Source organism: Odontesthes bonariensis, chromosome 1 (assembly GCF_027942865.1).
Source record: "Odontesthes bonariensis isolate fOdoBon6 chromosome 1, fOdoBon6.hap1, whole genome shotgun sequence".
Classification (NCBI taxonomy): domain Eukaryota; kingdom Metazoa; phylum Chordata; class Actinopteri; order Atheriniformes; family Atherinopsidae; genus Odontesthes; species Odontesthes bonariensis.
Window position 1 is genome coordinate 19,902,845 of NC_134506.1, and position 20,264 is coordinate 19,923,108.

General features: G+C 40.0%; 2 protein-coding genes across 2 annotated transcripts; both read right to left on the bottom strand.

Moving 5' to 3' along the window:
• Positions 1 to 3,036: 3,036 nt before the first annotated feature.
• On the bottom strand, positions 3,037 to 5,608 carry rplp2b (ribosomal protein, large P2 b). Its single transcript, XM_075455075.1, has 5 exons — positions 5,504 to 5,608; positions 4,681 to 4,804; positions 4,523 to 4,571; positions 3,429 to 3,524; positions 3,037 to 3,156 (listed from the first exon to the last, which is right to left on the bottom strand). Exons 2-5 carry the CDS (start codon positions 4,801 to 4,803, stop codon positions 3,080 to 3,082), a joined length of 345 nt encoding a protein of 114 aa, XP_075311190.1. The 5' UTR covers position 4,804; positions 5,504 to 5,608; the 3' UTR covers positions 3,037 to 3,079.
• A 2,540-nt stretch (positions 5,609 to 8,148) lies between these two features.
• On the bottom strand, positions 8,149 to 18,074 carry lin7c (lin-7 homolog C (C. elegans)). The gene is made up of 5 exons (XM_075455152.1): positions 17,876 to 18,074; positions 16,115 to 16,233; positions 15,953 to 16,024; positions 15,573 to 15,782; positions 8,149 to 13,029 (listed from the first exon to the last, which is right to left on the bottom strand). Exons 1-5 carry the CDS (start codon positions 17,910 to 17,912, stop codon positions 12,862 to 12,864), a joined length of 606 nt encoding a protein of 201 aa, XP_075311267.1. The 5' UTR covers positions 17,913 to 18,074; the 3' UTR covers positions 8,149 to 12,861.
• Between the last annotated feature and the right edge of the window lie 2,190 nt (positions 18,075 to 20,264).

Genomic DNA, 20,264 nt, shown 5'->3' on the forward strand with positions numbered 1-20,264 from the left:
TTTGCTTGTCAGGGACAAATATCTAATGCTGAGCTTTTATGACTATATTTTAACATGCGTGCCTAAAATCCCCCTACTTGGTTTATTCTTTAGGTTCTTTATGGGCTACCTGAAGCATTTATAAGACATTTAGATGTGTTGTGTTAATTTAAACTTGACTTAATGTATATTTGAAATTTGGAATCTGATTACAATAGTTGTGCCACTTACTTGCCAGTTTTTATTTGACAGACACATTTTTTTTTTTCAGAATTGGAGCCCTTCTAGGGTAAAAAATGAATAAAAATCTAGTTTTACAGTCCAAAATCACAAGTATGTATGCAGTGTCAGAGCCAAAGAGGACTTACTAACTCTGCAGACTGCTGAATCAGCTTTGAACACGTGAGATAAGTCATCTCGCTGTTTTTCTTTTTTTCCTTTTTTAACAATGACATTGGCAAATTTGAGAAGTTTGGGATTAGGTAACTGTGATTTGTCACACACCGGAAACATGATTCATTGGCTTTGAGAGACATGCTGGTTTTTTTGGTGAAAATTTGATGATTCTATAGTTAACCTGGAGTGAGATTATCAGCCAGGAGAATACAGCCTATTAGAAACCACAGGTTTACAAGATTAAGATCAGATTTATTGGTCATGCATACACACAAAATTTGTCCTCTGCTTTTAACCCATCCAGGTTGGCACCTGTTGACACACTCATGCACAGAGTCAAACACTCATAGAGACAGATGCCCACCTGGAGTGGTGGGCAGCCATTCACAGCACCCAGGGAGCATGGGGGTACGGTGCCTTGCTCAAGGGCACCTCGGCCGTGACAAGAAGATAGACTGACGCCCCTCCAGCTGTCAGTTCCACCAATGTTGTTGAGTGGTGAGAGTGGGAATCGAACCTGCCAACCTTCAGGTTATTGGGCGACCAACTCTAACCACTGAGCTGTGGCTGCCCACAATGTTTGGTAGTGAAAAATTAAATGAAATAACTATTGTTTTCAATGTGAATACTCTTACATATCAATGATGGTTGATATTGTTCATATTTGATACAGTTTTTTTACTAAATTTCTGTGTTGAAGGAACCTGCCGTGACAAAATCTACTAATAAACACACTACCACAAACACACACCACACTGAACACATCTCTGAGCAGCTTGTGTGTGCATGGTTAGGGGTAAAGACAGTTAGAGTCAGAGGGAGTTTTTATGCTGAGTTGCTGCAGCCCCTTCCACAAGGCACTATTGATAAGAAATGTTCGGGTTTGGTGTCATGGTTGGATTTGCAGCTTCCACTATTGGCTAAGAATGGAAAATGTTTAGCACGGGTGTTGCTTCTGTTAGAGAAAGCGAAACTGCAGTTTGTGCTGGAAAAGTAAAAAAATGGATTCACTCTGTGTGATACAAACTAATGTTGTGATTGTGCCCCGATGTGTTGCAAAGCTAATGTCAAACAGAATTGTAGTAGTTCCGTCATGAAATGGCTCTAAGATGGTTGGGTACCATCTTTGATTACAGCTGAGGGTTGACACAGCTGAAAGCTCAAGGGTCTGCGATTGCTATGGCGATAAAAGCAACACACCGCACATGAAGCGAGACAAGAGATGAAGCAAAGTTACTGGAACCGGGTGGCTGGGATTTTTACAACGAGGTTGCGGTAAATAATTGATATTCAGGGTGTCGACCCTTGGTCCCTGTGAAATGTGGTGACATGAGCCGAACGGAGTTCAACTCTACAAATGCTACTGGCAACACTAAAACTTCGTGTTACGAGCCGTTTTGGAATAATGTCTTCAGCAGAATTCTCTTTAGTAAATTATAAAGTAGAGATGGATGTATTTCACCAAAAAATCCCAGATACTGTGTACTATACACAGTATAAACCCATCTAATCACATACCTATTTTAATAGAAAACAGTCCTCAAAAGCAACTCAACATGCAACCTTTCAAACTAAAATGCGGAGAAATATATTGGCCCAAGGCTTTTTTTTAATTTTTTATTGGTGCTTTTTATTATTATCTTGTGCTTTTCAGGTTAGCTGCAGACATACAGCCAGGTCATGTGCACCAGTCTGCTTCTACTGAATCTGAAATTAATGCACGTGTCTGGTTTAGGGATGCGTCTGATGTCCTGGATTATCTAAAATGCCGAGGAAATTCTTACCCCCAAATATTGAAGGCTATCTCTGGTTTCACTCCGCCTTTCGAGCAGAAGTCAATATTGCCATCTACTGTCCACCAGGCACAGTTACATGCATGCCGATGTTGAAGTAGTAGTAGTCTTAAATTTAGCCTTTTATCAGAGCTATCAACTTGTTCCGCTACTCAATTAAATGGATCAATTCTGCAATCTGGAATGAGGCAAGTTGTTTTTGTTAGTCCATCATGAAAATTAAATTCCTCACCCAAAGTGTGTGCCGTCTATTCAAGGGGCATTTTAGTTTTAACAAAGATTTAAAAATCTCAATGTTGCTGGCTGAAATAAAATTATGTTTATGCATTTTGCGGATGCTTTTATCCAAAGCGACTTACAAATAAGGATATAACATTACAGCTAACAATAAGCTACGTAGAAGGAAACCACTAGTCAAGACTGTCAGAGGTGACAGTGTAGAGATAGAGTGCAGACATAGCACTTGGTATGGCATTCCACCATCATGCAACACATGAAAGGTCTGGATTGTCTTAAGTGTGGTGTAGGCACCGCTAGACGACCGGAGTAGCCGAGTCGTGACGTAAGCCTTTGGCAAGAGCATTTAAGTAGATGGGAGCCGTTCCATTAAGCACTTTGTAAGCTAACATTTTTTTTTGGGGCTTTTTATGCCTTTAATGGATAAGACAGTTGGAGAGAGACAGGAAGCAGGGGGCAGAAAGATGGGGAAGACATGCAGCACAGGGCCGTCCGGTGCGGGACTCGAACCGGGGCCAGCTGCAGTGAGGACTGTAGCCTCTGTACATGGCTGCTTAACCCCCTACGCCACTGACCGCCCCAGGCTAACATCATTGACTTGAAATATTTGTAACATTTCCCAAAAACAGAATTTCAGTTTTTTTTTCAAAACTTTATTTATCATTTGAAAAAGTTTAATCGAAGAGGCCGAATCCCATGTCGTCATCAGACGCCTCAGACTCTTCTTTCTCCTCCTTCTTCTCCTCAGCAGCTGCAGAACAAAAAGCAATTTCATGGTTTGTTCAACAAAACACACTAACTTAATCCGACCCTTCTTCAAACAAATGCACAAATAAAGTATAATGCATACATGACTTGTACCCACCAGATACAACTAGTGAGGTTTAGCTCATGTCCTTCAATTCTATGAAAAATATGACCTAACTTGGCAGCAGGTAACCATATCAACATACAAAGCAGAGGCAAGGACGCAGTGTGCCGAGTGTCACGGACGCTGACAAAGTGCTAAACTGAAATTCTCACCTGCAGCAGGAGCTGCAGCGCCACCTGTGCCAGCGGATCCAGAGCTGGCAACAGCTACGGCACCACCTGCTGGCACGCTGGCCAGCTTGCCGTAACCTGAGGAGACACGTTGGCAGACATGAAGCACAAGTGATAGCTCAGACACTAGACAGAGACAAGACAGATCAAATACTTCAAACTGGATACGAGCCAGCTACTACACTGTACAGTGGATTCTTGCATCACTGGATTTATGTTTAATTTATTGGTTTATTCACGTTAAAGGAACATTAAATCCCACAACATTTATGGCAAAAGAGTGGAATTATCACACTAACACTAATGACCACTTAGAGTCAAAAGCTTTGAAGTAAGCATTCACTATTTGTAGAATATCATTATTTCGGAAGATACTTCAAAACTGGTTCATGTATTAATGGCTCAAAACTACAGCCCACCCCCCCACAAACCATTTTCAGGTTTTCGATGTATAATATGTGCGACCCTATTCATTTCAATAAGCAGTGAGAACACTGCCGGCATGCTTTGAGGGCTTATCTTGCTCGTAATTAATATTCATACATTTCTTTAAGGCCAATGTTTCTGCTTCTCAAGGGAATTTATGTCATCTTACTGTAACCAATATCAAAATACTTATCTTCTTTAAAAGAATACAGTTCCTTATATTATATTAACTTCACGGATGCTTTTATCGAAAGGGACTTACAATTGAGGGAATTGTTGGGTTCAGTATCTTGCTCACAGACACTATGACATTGACTGGGGAAGCTGGGAATCAAACCACCAACCATCTAACCAAAAGTACAACCAGTCTACATCATGAGCTACAGATGCACCTTCGTGATGTGGTACTGAAATGCATCCACAGTAAACAGCCGTCACACCTAGGATCACTAGTAAAGTATCATTTCTGACTAAAGCAGGGAGACTGAATTCGCTGGGACAGCCAGCTTTCTTGCTGCTGCACATATTCCAAACAAATCCAAAGAACCCGAATCTGATGAAATCCAAAGATACTCAAATTTAAGATCTTAACAAAACCGTAAAGATTATTCTCACACACATCCAGACACGTGACAAAACGTCCGACTCACCTGTGGCAATGACCTCGTCCACATTCTTGCCTTTGAGCTCAGAGACGACCTGTGAAAAAAGATCAAACTCCGTGAACATCGCAAAAGGCGGCAAACATCTGGTGGGCAAAACGCAGTCAGAACATCAGAAGCGCACAGTCAAGCAGGCGGCTCCGTACCTTTTGCAGGCGTGCGTCATCTGACTCGATGCCGACGCTTTCCAGGATTTTCTTGATGTCCTTGGCCTCTGGGTCTCCGTTGCCACCCAGGGCAGCGAGCAGGTAAGCAGCAACGTAACGCATCCTAAGACACAAGTTTAAGCAGGAGATTGAAAAACTGCTCTGTTTTACGTTATATAAGCAAAGAGAAAAGGAACCTGGTGCAGACAATGTCAAGAGTTTTCAACTTGTGACACCCCCCCCCCCAAACCCCAAGAGCTAACAAACTGTCGGCTTTTGTTAAACTTATAATAGTGTAACTAAGCTTCCATGCTCTTTTTAGTCTGAGGTGAGGGCATCATTCCAATTACAGCTTTCCTGCAATACAGGCATATTCAGTTGATTAAAGGGCATGTTATAACTATTTAAGCTTTCACATGATGTGACAGCTTCTCATGTAGATCTATTTACGACTTTAACGACTTGTGATTATTTGAGACACAACAAGCCAGGCATCGTTAACGAGTAGAACAGCATCTTTCAGAAAATTACAATGCCTCTAACTGGATCCATTTTCATTTTTATCTCATCAACCTATATGAAACGGGACAAGTGGACAAATGTTTCACAGTTTAACACCCATGCGGCGTGTGCTCTGCTCCCGCTCCCATCAGCTAACAGAGCCGCAGCTAAGCTAGCAGGAAAATACCGGAAAAAAAATAGCCAAGATACCGCTTAGCAACTTTTCAAGCCGCCAGGGTTGGAAGTAAGCTCTCTTTCAATGGGAAGAATTACCATTTTCACACTGGTTACTGCTTTAATTTCGTTAAAAAAGGACACTCACTTGAGCTAAGCTGGGGGAACGCGTGTTCACTTCGAGGTTGGCTCGGACAGAAAGGAAGTTACGTCTTCGGCTGAAAGCGGAAAAAGCTTCTTCTTCTTCTTCGTGCTGAATAAAAAGTAAACAAAATCTGCGTCGATGCCTGCTGCACAGGAGTGTGCTTGCATTAAATTATCCCAATTTCAATGGCGCAAATCTTTGCTAAATCAAATAAAAAACGGGCACTCGAGTTTACTAATGAGGAATCAGTTTTAAAACATCCAGCTGTACTTAAAACATTCACCTCATGAGCATAAATCAGGACAATCTGTGAACGGGCATTTGTGCTTCTCAATCAAACAGTAAAAATGTTGTAAGAATTTAATTCTATCTTCTTGTAATTCTTTTTTCACAAAGTAAACATCATGGAATGAAACCTTACAGTGTGGTGATCGGCACCTTAATATGCCATAGATGTTATTATAGTTATTTCAAAGGTTTCACAAAATAACCTCGGAAACGTCTTGATTTGATGAGAAACGAAAAGGAAACAGAAAATCTCTAGAAAATTATCTGAAAGTGCACAACATATTTACTTTTTATTAAACCACAGAACAAGTTCTGCTGCAAACCACAACTCCGCAGTGAAGGGATGCACATCGACCTCGGCACCAGTTCCACATTGCAGTCAGCAACTCTGTCTGTTTTCACAGGTCAACGTTTCAGTTTAAGATGTTGTCATGGTTCCAGAAGGATCCAACTGGGATGCATGATGTGGTTTAGATACTGAACTTTGTTTGAAAGCCCACATCCTGCACACGAACCGCAGCAGCTCTCTGCTGGACAAAACAGCCCTGTTCAGTCCCCCGAAGGAACCGGCATGGCTCTCTTTGGCCTGGAAATGCTTAATAAGTTGTTGGTACAGTTTCTTTGCAGGTTGTTCCACAAGTTGGAGCAATAACATTAATCAGTCAAAGTTTTTCTTGTAAATATACACTGCTGCTCTACTAGGTCAGTCTGATAAGTCAGTTCTCTCAGTCTGACTCGTGAGATTATGTATTTTGTGATGCTTTGAAAAGTTTTTTCTCCCCGTTAAAACTTTTGTGACACCACAGCAGTTCACTCACCTCTCAGTAACGTCTCCTCGTCTTGCAAGGCACGGCCGTCTTCTTCAGACTGCTGCCTCTCGGAAAAACCACATAAATGTTCTTCTCATCCAATCACACAAACGCACGTTATACTATATATTAACTTGAAAGCATTTTTTTTTCTTCCCTGTGTGCTGCTTCTGCTGCCGATTTGGCTCCGGATCCTGTTTGGCCTCCTGCTTCTTCCTCGGCCCCTGCTGCTGCTGCTGAGTTTGCTCCAGGATGTGATTTATTCTGGCTGCCAGAAAAGACGAAGTGAACCATCCACACATGCGAGTCTGCAACGGATGGCGTCAACGGCATCAGAAACCAGCAGCTGTGCTGTGGTCTCAAGCTGTAGTGTGAACAACCAGCTCTAATGAATCTCTGTCACGTGCACTGCTTGGTTCCAGGCAAACAGCCCCGATCTGCTCCTGAGCTCCTGTTACAGAGTTCATCTCAGAAATATACTGTATACAGTATATATATATAGAAGCATCCTTTTAAACGTAACTGAACACAATGTGACTGCTTTACGTTGACTTGATTACTGATGAGAGCAGCAGACTCAACCAACTCAGTCATCTATTAGCAAAGCTACTGCCTCAAAGTCTGTAAGACAAAAGTAATTGTATTATTAGAAAGAAATAATAGAATGAACAAAATCAGTATAAACCGCAGGAGACCACTGCAAACATCGGGCAGGGAATTCTAGTAAAAAGCAGGTATCTTCATTAACTTGAATAATTCCTACTCTGAGTCATCGTTGAGATTAATCGGTAACACCTGCTTTTTTACTAACTATGATAAGTCAAAATGTTGGTTGTAAAAAGGGATAATGAGTCGGGGTCCGGTCACATGGACCTTATTGCTTTGGAAGTTTTTTTTCCCCTGAAAGAAATAACCTGCCATGACAAGAGCTGTTGAAATTCTCCACACTGAGGAGTGGACAGTTTCTTCCCAGAATTCCTTGTGGCAGAAACTTTCAAAGCGGTCCTACCACCTGTGATTTGAGTGGATAGATACGAGAACAGGAAGGCGAGGCTGAGCAGCCTCTGAAATACATTAGGACGTCACTTTTTTTCTAATTTTTCTTTCCTTTTTAAATAATGAACCTTGATAATATAGGAATATCTCATACATTTTTATACTAATATGACATGTATAAGATAGCCTCCATCTAAAAAAACATAAGACTGCATTAGACAAAGTACCTAAAGCCCTTTCTGTAGAATATTCATGGAACATCTGAAGTTTCAGTGTTGCAGATAAATAGTGCAGCTTCATGTGGGTCCCAAAAACTTTCTGCTAACATCTTCCAACGAGGCAAAGAAAAATAAGCTGATGAAAAAAACAACCGGAGGTCAATCCCCCCCCCCAAACAAAACCTGTGTGATTTGATGTTGGGGTTTTAAAGCAAATAAACAGAACCTACGACAAGAGACACAAGGTTATTCTTGTGTCGACAGTGAGCAGTGAGACAACGGGTACTTTTTCTGTAAAAGATGTTCAAACAGCGTGTTTCAAATTCATAGATGCAAGCATGATTTATTGAGCCTCTAGTCCAGCTACTGTTATGTTCTACATCACAACATTTTACATCTGACATCAACGCAACACAGCAAATTAGAAACAAACCAAAACAACACAAGATAACACAACATCTACACGCATTACTATTAAATAACCACTGACTTAAAACATCTCAAAACATTATAAAAATCTTAACAAATGTTGCAAGTTTGGTATTGGTCCTATAAAGAAAAGAACAATCAGTTCGGAGCTCAGGGAAGCGGCGCTGATCTCGGACGGTTCAATCCATCCTCCCATCGGAGCCGCTTTCCAGACAAACCGAGCTGATACGGCCCCAGTCATACACAGTCAAAATAGATGTACCACCATTCCTGGTATCTGCTTTTTAGGAAAAATCCCTTATAAAAATTGAGAAAAATATCAAAAGAAAACCATTATAAAAAAATCATTTCATTGACTATTCTGATTTACAGACAAGAAACGGGTAAAAAGTTGGTGGGTGCTCTCTGAATGGTCAGTGACGTTCAGTGGAAAATCGTGACTGTGCAACCTAAATAACAGGCCTCGTTACCGTTTCTTCCTCGTTTACTATACATGTATGTTTGTGAGGAGTGTATGGAGCAAGCTACTGTTGGATAAAACACACTTAAGGGACATACTATACATTATTTAAAGACTTATATGTACACCAGACCCTATCTCTGCCTCCAAGTAGCCTATGGATTGGTCTCTTACTCTACCAACCTCTCTTAAATATGAGCAAGTTTGCCAACGCACACATTTAAATCCCTCTATTTAGCATTATCAGCAGTATATATGAATATTTATCACAAATGTATTGTTTTACTGTACTCCCGAATAATTGATTGGTTACATAGCAGCCTGCACTTTAAGCCTCACCAGGAAAGACTGGCGTTGACTCATACTTTAATAAACACTGTAATAGTCAGTTTGTTAGTGCATATTTGAAAGCCACAATGCAACGAGTGGCTGCCTGTTCTTCTTCAGGCCTCCTGATGACAATTAGATGTAGAAGCTAATATCACAAGTAGATCTTCACTGCACCTCCTTGATCGTGATCAATACGAGGCTGGTGTGGTAATAAACTTTGCAAATGTCTCCGTTCGTCACGTAACGAGTCCGGTGGCCCCGAATTTTTTTTTTTTAAGGCAGATTCATCATAGTTATTTTCAGAAAAATTATAGGATTTTTTTTATTTTTTTTTGCACCAACACGGATTATTTTCTAAAGTTTGTAAATTACTTTGCATAGATAATTGATTTGCATCAAGCTTGCATGTTAATTTCATATTTTGCTCCACTTTTCAGCAGTTTTTCAGGCGTCTGTAGGTGCGTGTTCGCTGAACTGGAGCGAGCCGCGTGCCCATCCGTTGTTTTCTTGCATTATTTAATAGAAAAAAAACAGACTTGGATGAAAACAATCTTTCAGGTGACCCTGACTGAAGCGTACGTGCACGTTGACTAATGATCAGTGTACACAGAGACGGAACCCGACAAAAGCCCCTGACCTTACTTCAGTGAACTTTCATTTTACTTTCAATTATTGGCAGAATATCAAAATATCAATGATGTCCGATACATGCTCAAGCTTTACACCGGCTATATTTTTGGTACTTGGTGATGCAATTTGGATGTATAGATCGCTGAAAGCACACAAACACATCTCTACTGATTTTCTTTAATCAAAGTCTTCATTACTTTTGAATAAGCTCTGAACAACTCACTGAGACAGCTGATGTCAGCAGCAAGCTGCACTTACTGAGCCCCGGCGCATCTGAAGAGATGGTGGACAAAACGACAAAAGAACACCAAACTGTACATTCAGTGGCTAAACTGAAGCTATTTTGGTCTGCATTTAAAATGGCTTCCCGTCACATGTCAAAGAGAAGTGGCACATTTAATGGGACATCGGCTCGTTATGACAAAACGTCTTCGTTAACTTTGACGATTTGAGCTCAGAGGATGAAGAGAGACTGAAGCCACAATGAGTATAAAGTCATTCTATCCACCATCTACTTTCTACTTTATTTGGATGAATCAGAGCCGTCTTTCTTTTTGTTCTTTTTTCTATGACAGTATGGCTTAGTCACACATAGCACCACCCATTTTGAAAACCAACAAAAAGTGACGAATCTCTGGATCACAATAAATTTGTTCTTGAGATATTTTGCCGTCCATCTAAGTCAACCATTTTGACGAAGAGGGCTCCTAACAGACAGACATTCAATAGTCACACTTTCCACACTTTGTCTTCAAATACCCACTCATGTTAACGTTAAATGTGATTTAAAAGTAAACTGTGACTTGTTTGACTGACATGACGCGTGTAAGCCTAGAAGCTGGATCTGAGCTTCTCGATCAGGCAAGGCTGATCTAAGATCATCAGCAGACAACATAAGACATTTCTATCTTCGTATAAATATCATTGATAGGACATTCAGACATGCAAACTGTTGAGAAATATTAAATATTTAGTGTAGTGGTGTAAATGTGGGAACCAATGTAGCTGCTTTGACATTAGCCTGCTGTAAAATGCATATGAGAGTAAACCTGATCGTCTGGCAGTAATCGGAAATGAAATGTTCATTATTGTTATTCTCACGACATGCAGTTTGGAAACTACATACGAGCACATGTGCGCTACCAAAATTTGGACTTTCACAGTGCAAAAGACATTTGTTAGTAATAATGGGAGACATGATAGTGAGGTTTTAAATTATTGAAGTTTGTGGGCTTATTTCTATTATTTAAAACGGAGCACTTCAAAAGGAAGCAGCTACTTAAATTGTTATCCCAGTACCTGTGTAGTCATTGTCTTTAATCCAAATCCTCTAAAGATGTAATTAATCGCCCAGATTAAACTTTCAAATGAAGCAAACGATTCATTTAAGACACACTTTTGCTTTGAAAACAGATGGAAAAATACACACAAATGTCACGCAAATGCAAAGAATTTTACAGCATATTCCCTGTTATTTAAAGTCCTGGTGGATGTGTAGAAGTCATGTGTCACTCCGTTTATTTTTAATGGAGCAGTGAAAGTTCCCGTCAGGCATTATTGTGGCCTAATGACTGCTTGACATGATATCAACAGGTCTAAGTTAACTTCACTGACTGAACTTTAATGAAACGCTGTAGCTGGCAAAATAAAAATGGGACATAAAGCAGATTTCTACTTTTTAGTGACAACCAGAAGTTTACATACAGCATTTCAATTTCCTTTCGGGTTTTCTGAAATCAGATTAGGGTAAAACAAAAACAAAAAAAACTTGTACAACCATTTAGAGGTCTCACAATGACCTTAAAAAAGGCCTCCTAACCAATTTAAATTTTTCAATTTCCCAGAGTCCTGATCCCAACCCCATCAAAAATATGTGGATACTTACCAACACTGTCAAAGAGAGGCGTGAAATATCCAAACAGACTTAATCTCTAGTACCTTGTTGATGGATGTCTAACAAAACACCTGGTCCAGGTGCTACTTGCTTGGGGACTTTCAACCAGATGTCATATTCTTTTTTATGTTTTTTTTTAAACCCTAAATTGATTTCAGGAAAGCAAAAATCTAATCAAGATTTTTTTCTCCACAAATCTTCTTTCCAAGAAAGTCAGTCAAAGTAATCAAAAGTCAAATTATTGCTACAATATTCATGTTTACGGTGAGTGTGCGTAAACTTCCAAATGAAACTTTAAGTCATGAAGTTAACTGGAGGCTGAAGCTCTCCCTGACAGCATGCTGAGCACAGAGTTTATGCTTATGAAGGTTTGTTATTCTGATAAAAGTTGAAATGTGGGTCTCTCAGGTGGCACCGATTTTATTCACGAGTTGCTGAGACCCCATTCCATCACTTACATTCTCTGCAGGGCCTTTCATAGCACGGTAGAAAATCCAAAGGCTAAAGCCCAGGGAAGAACCTTAAAATAAGCATCATTTTTTTGTTTTGGAGTGACCTTACTGTGGTTTTGCTTAGCATTGAACATCTTGTCTCTATAATTCATACAAACTGTCATCAACTCCTCCAAAAACTCCTCTAATTTGCACATGCCTGTCATGTGGCAATCAAAATAAAACTGCACCTTTTGAAGTTTGCACAATTAAAGGGTTTCACATATCATTACCGTGTATCTACATCGGACAAACAAAAAAAAAAAAAAAAACTGACACTAACAGATGCAAAGCATTTAGTTAGTCCTGCCACAAGCATTTAATCACCAGTGCGTAACTTTAAACCATTAAAAGAAAAATGAGGTCAGTTGACACAGTACATAAGATCATAATGTGTTTGCCCTGAGGCACTTGGTAGTGGATGTGATAAAACAATTAAAAACACCACCTTTCTTGTCAAAGGAGTCATACATTTTGTCTCAGAAGAACTCAAAGTTGCATTCAAATTGTCAATTTCAAAAGTAATGCACAAGGTGTGACTCACGCTGACAATCATAATCATTCTAGTGTTCGTCTAGAGTTTAGTGTCTGATACAGTAACAATGGTGAATATTAAAAATGCTACAGAGGTGGTTAACAACACAATATACAGTAAGTCTGAGGAGGATCAACAACTAAAAACTTCAATTTTTTTTTTCCTTTTTTGGGGGGTAGGGGGGAGCCGAGGAGATAAGAAAGAGACCAGAACAGTTGGCCAGTAAGCTAGAGGAGGGAGAAGGGCCTCAACATGAAAAAAAATAAAAATAAAATAAAATCCTACTGGGGATAGTTGTTCTGTTGCCGGCGCTTTGCCGACCTCATTTTCTCAAAGCGTGACTCCATTTCCTCTAGGACTTTGGGGGTGTACCTTACTACCAGCTTCACTGTGCCCTGAGCCGCTTTGAGGAGTTCCACAGCTTTCTCGTGGTGCTCACCTTCCACACTCTGGAAAAAATACAAAACACAGAAACATAAAGTATGATGACGTCAGAAGGACACAACTGTAAGGATGTCTGCAGTGTTTACTGTCAGCAATTGTTATGCTCAACAACACATGTGTTAACTTAGTGAGAAACAATTCCTTCAGCATTTAAGAGGCAGAGTGAGAATAGTCCCGATGTAAACGGTTTTGACTCACCATATAAACAGCCTGTAATTTGGACATTTTAATGAAAGAACAAACCGAGTAATAAATTAAGTCGATTGGATGATTGTTTCTGGCTGGGCTTGGAATTTTAAACTGCTGAAGTATACACATGTGAGCCAAGCAGCAGAGTCCCTCCTGCAAATGTGAAGAATCACTCTTTGGAGTTTTATTCTTTTGAGCTCAAAAAATATCCCTTTACCTCACTTTATATTGTATACTTTGTAATACTAATAAAGACGCTGAATGCATTTCTTTCTTAAATATTTTCAGAGCCTTTAGGAAAAGTTAAAAACTGTTTACATCGGTAACTTCTTGTAAGGAGGCACTTTGTTACAGTTGAGGATGACTCACTGTCCCCGAGTGACATCGTGAAACGGCTCCAGATAACACTGAAACTGGCCAACTATTTCTCTTGCCAGATTTCTTAAGATGCCCCTGAGCTTCCTGGAGGAAAGTTTGCTAAAAAAATAAAAACTGTTACAAGATTTGGTTCAAATCTGGGCTATTTGCTAAAGATGCAGAGATGAGCTTTGGAGAGATAGCAATGTTGGAACTAATTTTGTACGTTAAAATGACACGATTGATGGTGAAAGATGGTAAAGCTGCATCTTAGCATCAGCACAGAGTCTCCAGGTGGAGAGGGGGCCGTGTGGCTCAGGTCCTGCATTAAATCATCCTGATAACTCATACTACAAACTGCCAATTTTGCTCTGCCCAGTATCTAATATATTTCAGTTCATCCTAAGAGAGGAATCCTCCTGCCCTTTGCTTGGTTTCTTCCATCTCTCCACAAAAGTCCTGTATGTGTGTTTCCTCATCTGGGCAAACTGGCTCGAGGCGTAGATGTTAATCAATGGTTGTAAGTTGTTCATTAACTCATTGGCTGCCAGCCATTTTCAGTGCAGAGAGACCCATACTGCCAAGTGTTTGACAGTATTTTGACTGATTTTCCAAGACCCACAGAAAAGTGTGTTTTATGACTATGTACACACCGAAATTACCAAAAGTAGACTCTCTTCTTTGATCAGGAAAAAAGGTTTGTTTCTACCATTTTCAGTCCTTTAGTAATAGACAGTCGAACATAGGTTGGTTTCACCAAAAACAGCTGTTTGACCAAAAAAATGGAGAAAACGAGCTTTTTTTTGTGCAAAGTGGCACTGCTGCCACCTTGCGGGTAAGTTTGCCAGTATATTCTCTGTTTAGTGTTTACAAGCCTAAGATTTAGTGACGAACTCCGCTAGATTGTCCCCCAGCCCGCTCCGTTAAAAAACGCAATTGATGTCTATAGACGTCTTTGGCAGTCAACGTTTTTTTTTAAATTGACGTCTATAGACGTCAATGGCACCGAAAGAGTTAAGTGATTATCATCTTGTGGATGTATGAGCTCTCCTTAAGAACCCATCAGCTTTCCCTTTATGTGTGTGTACCCAGTTTCTGTGTTTCTATCACTGCAGATCAGAGCTGAAGCCGATAAATATCCGCAACCACTGCAGAGTCACTTGAGGCAACCCAAAAGCCAGATGTTGGCAGGTGTTAGTGTTTTTTTTGTTTTTTTTTTAAACCTGTGTGAAAAGGGGCTCGACATTGCAACTGTGGCATGTGCAAAAGTTTGAAAGGTAGTACTTTGCAACCACCGTTGAGAGACAGTTTTTGTAACTTATTCTCTCTTTGCCGAATGCCATTTCAAAGCTTCAGCTTACATTTCTTAACGATTAGACGGGATTTTGAGTTTTAAGTTGACTCGTCGTCATCTCAATGTCTGAAGTACAGAATTACAATGCGCCCTCTCAACTAACAAGTTGTTAGAAATCTTTCAGACCAACAGCAGTATCTGGGATGACAACAGTACAGTTTTCTCCTTCTCTTCACCAGGCAAACAGCAAATCTGTTTTATTCTGACAGGAAAGTGCATTTGGGAGTCTGGTGCATACACCTTATTGCTAAACTATTTCCCTGTTTGAATGCGTCTCTAATGTCATAATTGATATAATTGTTGGCTTTGTGTTACAAAAGACAGATGGCCTCACTTGTAGAAGATTTTGGTGGCTACCTGTGAGTGGTCTGTAGCTGCTAACCACCAGTTGTTTAGCTGAGCTGTTACCGATGACCCACAGAACTCTGAACACATTGTTCAAACCTCTGCACAGGTGTGTCTTTATAACTAACAGTGCATATCTAAAGTGATTAAAATGTTTCAAATGTTCAGGGTCCTCTGCCGTACATAAAGATGCAGAAACTGTCCACAGAGACACAAAGATACTATCAAACACAGACGTGTGTCATGCTAAAGCTTCAAGTTGACCATCTTTCACTAAGTAATGATTCTTTGAATTGAACGTACCACCCCGTTAACAGAGAGCAGCTGGTCGCCTCTTTTCAGGCCTCCATGTCGGTCAGCGATGCCTCCTGGGATGATCCGTGAGATGTAAATAGGTGAATTTTGCTCCTTTCCACCCATTATATTGAAACCCAGGCCTTCTTCTGTCTTGGGCAGCTCCACAACACGTGGGTGTGAGTGTCCCTCACTCGCTGCAAAAGCTGCCACTGTCGCCTACGAAAAAGCAAAATAGGTTGTTCAGCCTTCACAAACATACCGCATTCACGGCACTCTACACACAATATGAACTGCGAGTTCCCTTAAGAAATAGAAGATCTGAAATTTATGTTGAGGAAAGCTGGCTCAATTTGTCGTGTATTAGACAGTAATGGACTTGGGTCTACCTTCGCTGTGGCGTTGGCCCTGACTTCAGGGCTGCTGTTGATGTCCACAGTTTCATACACATGCTCATAAACCTGAAAGCACGTTCACAAAGCAAAATTAACAAACCAAACACCAGACAAAGGAAACTGCGCTGCACAGTAAAGTGCCAAATAGAGTCTCACTTCTCTGACAGCATTACAGAATTCACTCTGTAAGACTCTCTGCAGCGCCTGCAGCTTCTGAGGAGGCACTTCTCCCGTCCTCTGGAGCTTATCGAGCAGTTCAATAGCACGGTTGATGTCTGTCAACAAAAACAAGTGGCGCACCATTAAGGTTTTACATTAACATACAAATAAAAAAATAATGCATTTGCTTGTGTGACTCTCAATGGCAGCTCAAGAACAAGCCGGAGGAATCTCAAGTTAAATAAAGTGCTTATTGGTAGTCACATGTCAAAGCATATCAGCGCTGGGCTCAGTGGAACAGAGCTCCAGCAGGAAATCCGTCAGACTGAGCCTCAATTTCCGGGTATCATTTGCATTTATAGCCTCATAGGTTGGACTCACGCTCGACCGAGTATGATTGGACATGAGTAGGTTCAACATGCTTCGTCATATTCTCTGGATCAGCCCAAAACAATGTGTGTGTGTGTGTGTGTGTGTGTGTGTGTGTGTGAATCTGTCCTTGCTTTCCCAGGCTAATTGTTTTATCTTGCCATTCCTGGATTACTTTAAGTCATCATTGAAAAGTAGAGACTATTTCATTTATAATGTCTAAGAACAAAGCCAATTTTTATACTCTACAGACTCTTGATATGTCCTAGAAAATCTATCTTGATAAAACTAAAAATGGCAAAGTGGGTATTTTCATTTCTCTGTTCCATATCAGGTGGTACAATCTGCGAAAGCTTGTAAAGTTACATAATCTAGTTACATTAAATTAATTTCAATCATGATTCACTGACATACTGTAAATGTGTCCAATTTCTCTGTTTCGATGTCTGAAAGTGGATGTAACTGGTATGTTTGGTAGGATGTTAAATTTCAGGTGCTTTCATTGGAATAAAAAGAAAGGAAAGAGATTGCTCTTCCTGTTTGAATAGTGGTCAAGGAAGGATTATTCAATTCAATTTAAAAGAACATATATAAACCAAAAATAATACATACCAGCACTTTTGGTGAGTACATCCACATCATTTCTTGTTATATAAATAAGGAATTGCCTCTGCCTTTACAGATTGGATGGGGAAAACATTTGCTGCAATATCAAAGTATTTTGTTCAGATTTTTATTTTTATTTTTTTACCATTTTAGAGTTACTTTGGAGCAAGTAAATAGCAAGCCTGCGCTAGATGCTACTGTAGCTTTTAAATTACGTAAGAAGCAACAACCTCCATTATCTTCATTCTTCAGGGTGTTAAAAATCGAAGGGATAATTTCTCAGCGTATTTTCGCTGTTTATGTGTCAGGGTGACAATAAAAACCTGGCAGACAAATCAAAAGGCCATTTTTGCCAGAGTCAGGGCTACTTTAATCAGTAGGAAGACTTGGGTTGAAAACCTGTCTCTAAACAATACATTAATTCCTTGCTACTAATAATGAAGGACAAATGATAACTATCGTGCCTCGTATTTACTGGAAACAAACGTTAACCAAACTACCTGTTTTGGTCAATCGCTGTTTGCTGTCATTAATTTCAGCTAATTAGCTAGTGCGCAAATTAAACGATATATCTATAAGGGCTATAGGTTACTTGGCTTGGTACCGCAAATATATACAACCGGTCATTGACGATTCAAAAGAAATCATCAAGACAAGGTTATCCTACCAAACAAAAGAGTTTGTGTTCAAAAACTATCTCTAGTTTTATTCAAGCAATGCTAGCTAAGCTAACGTCTACCTCTAATCACAACAAAAAAAAGCTAGCTAGCTAATTTACATTACCTCTTTCCAGTCGCACAGGCTCCCCAAGTGATGCCATTTTCGAAATTAGCGGTTAAGCGAGTTTAGGCAGATATTCCACCAAAAGGGAGATATGGAAAACTAAATTTGGTAATCCTGGCTAACGTTTCGTGCGCTTAACTGAGACGATAAATCAGATTAGCCAAGTTAGCTCAGCTAGGCTAGCTGCTAGTGTCATGGTGCGTTCAGTAAACCTCGTAAAGTGGATAGCTCAGCAAAAAGAGGATGTTGCCCATGAGTCAATGTTATACGTTTTTTTTTTCTTTTGAGTCTAAAATTTAGAAAATTCGATTATATCTTATTTCATATTGTGTCCGTTTAGAGTTTAATACATCATATACATAAACATATCTAAAACGGCTCAGTCTGGTGGGCAGTTATTATCCCTCAGTCCATGTTTAATTTATGGAGCTGAGTTCAACTCGAGATTTAATCTGTTCAGAATCAGGTTAACCATAAAATTGTGTGTTTTACCTTGTTGTGTTGTGCAATATTGTGAGGGATCACTATTGAGAGCGATCAGAGATAAGTTTGGGATAAAGCATTATACATTTAACTGCAATATTTTACTGGTGTGATTTCAGATCAAAGGGTCAGATAGTCGCACTCCCTTTCCAATTTCAAACTGATAGGGTGGATGTATTCAAAGCTCTTGATCATACAAACCAAAAACCTCTAACCTCTAGAAGGCCCAACTGCGAGGCTTTCTGTGTGGAGTAGCCTCTCTACTGCCCTCGGCTGGTTCACTGCAGAACTTCTTGTAACTCAAGCGCATAAATCCGCATAAATTTTCTGCTGCACAGCTCTCTGTGGGCTGAAACTTTGGATCATGATTCATTTTTGACCACACCCCAGCTGGTGAGGAACACACAAACTGTTAGCCTTGGACAGCTGATGAAAAATACTCGCTGTGACGTTTCTGATTGGGGTATGTATGACACCAGTGCAGCCAAAGTTGTTCAGTAGTTTGTTTTAGAAACAAAAGCACTGCTTGTTTTTCTTTTTTCTTGGCTCAATGAAATCCCACATTATACTGTGAAATATATTCAGCTGCATTGTTTTTGATCGCAGAGGACAACATTGTCCGTCTCTCTGCTAACATAGACTTGCTCATAGAAAACCAGTGATTCTGAAGTATGTAATTGGTATATATGTAGTTAACATTTTTGTTGTAAAACAAAAACAGCCCCGTACCCATGATAAAAAGGTCCTAAAAATACCTTATCTAATAACAATACCAGAATGTTTGATTCGTTGTTCTTTATGCTGGGGATGTGTTGGTTTCTTGAATTGACTCAATCATTCCAACTCCATCTTATATTTGTTTAAAGAGCAGATCTGCTTTTCTTTCTGCATCACAATAGCATGACTTATTGATATTGTCCATTTTTACATGTTTGTTTTGGGACCATGACAAGAAGCTTTTTGTTGGATACACACTATAGCAACTCATTTGAGAATCTACCATTTGAATGGAGACTATTTGTTCATTCTAGAGCGTTCTCTTATTTTCAACAAAGTTAACTCACTGTGTCTTCATCAGGTCTGTTCGGAGGATCCTCATACAACAGGGATGAAGGTGGAGACTCTTCTCTTTTTTTCACAAACTGTCTTCGTTCACCAAATCTCAGGATGTCCAAACTGCTGCTTCTTCCGGAGGTCACACTTACCTTCGGGTTGGCGAGGAAGAAGTAAAATGAGGTGTTCGGGATTATGTGCAACACAAACGTGGTGTAACTCAGGCCTTTGATGAAACACTGTGTCTTTTAAAGATATGCATCCACTTTTTCAGGGAAATGTCACATAAGGGGACAAATACACTCTATTTCTATCCCACCATGGCTTCAAGACTTGGTAAGAAAGGCATTCTCACCCTGAAATGCACTGAGTTATTATTTGCTGGAGGGAATATTGATGGAAAGCCGCAGTAGTCTCTTAAACCAGTTGCTGAGAATTGCTTTACTGTGTGATCATAGTGGCTGTGCAGCTGCGTAAAATCTGTGACAATTGCTCTTTTGAAGGGGATTCAAAGATGGGATTACCGTGTGCTCAAAACCAAACGTTGGGTGTATATCTTTAATGTACACAAATGTATGGGTGGCTGTATCCATCACTGTCAAACTCAGGCATGTCTTATGTGTACCCAACCCTACTTGCACTTGTCTGCACTTGAACGTGTACACGTTTTTTTTGTGCTTTTAGGTTCTTGTAATTGTGAAATATGACATTCGCAGCTGGAGTGATCATTAAGTAAATCTCCAAACACCTGGGTATGCACAAAAAAGTATCAAAGCACACGAAGTTGAGTTCCAGTAAAGTGCCGGTGGGGAGTAGTAAGTGTTTTATTTTTTTCCCCTACTTTTTCTCTCAA

Excerpts from the sequence above, each read along its gene's own strand:
- rplp2b (XM_075455075.1), bottom strand. The coding sequence starts at position 4,803 with ATGCGTTACGTTGCTGCTTACCTGCTCGCTGCCCTGGGTGGCAACGGA. Across the intron at positions 3,525-4,522 it reads GGACGAGGTCATTGCCACAG|GTTACGGCAAGCTGGCCAGC; the intron begins GTGAGTCGGACG and ends GTGTCTCCTCAG. Across the intron at positions 3,157-3,428 it reads CGCTGCAGCTCCTGCTGCAG|CTGCTGAGGAGAAGAAGGAG; the intron begins GTGAGAATTTCA and ends TTTGTTCTGCAG.
- lin7c (XM_075455152.1), bottom strand. The coding sequence starts at position 17,912 with ATGGCATCACTTGGGGAGCCTGTGCGACTGGAAAGAG. Across the intron at positions 15,783-15,952 it reads GGGCCAACGCCACAGCGAAG|GCGACAGTGGCAGCTTTTGC; the intron begins GTAGACCCAAGT and ends GCTTTTTCGTAG. Across the intron at positions 13,030-15,572 it reads TGCTCTCTGTTAACGGGGTG|AGTGTGGAAGGTGAGCACCA; the intron begins GTACGTTCAATT and ends TATTTTTTCCAG.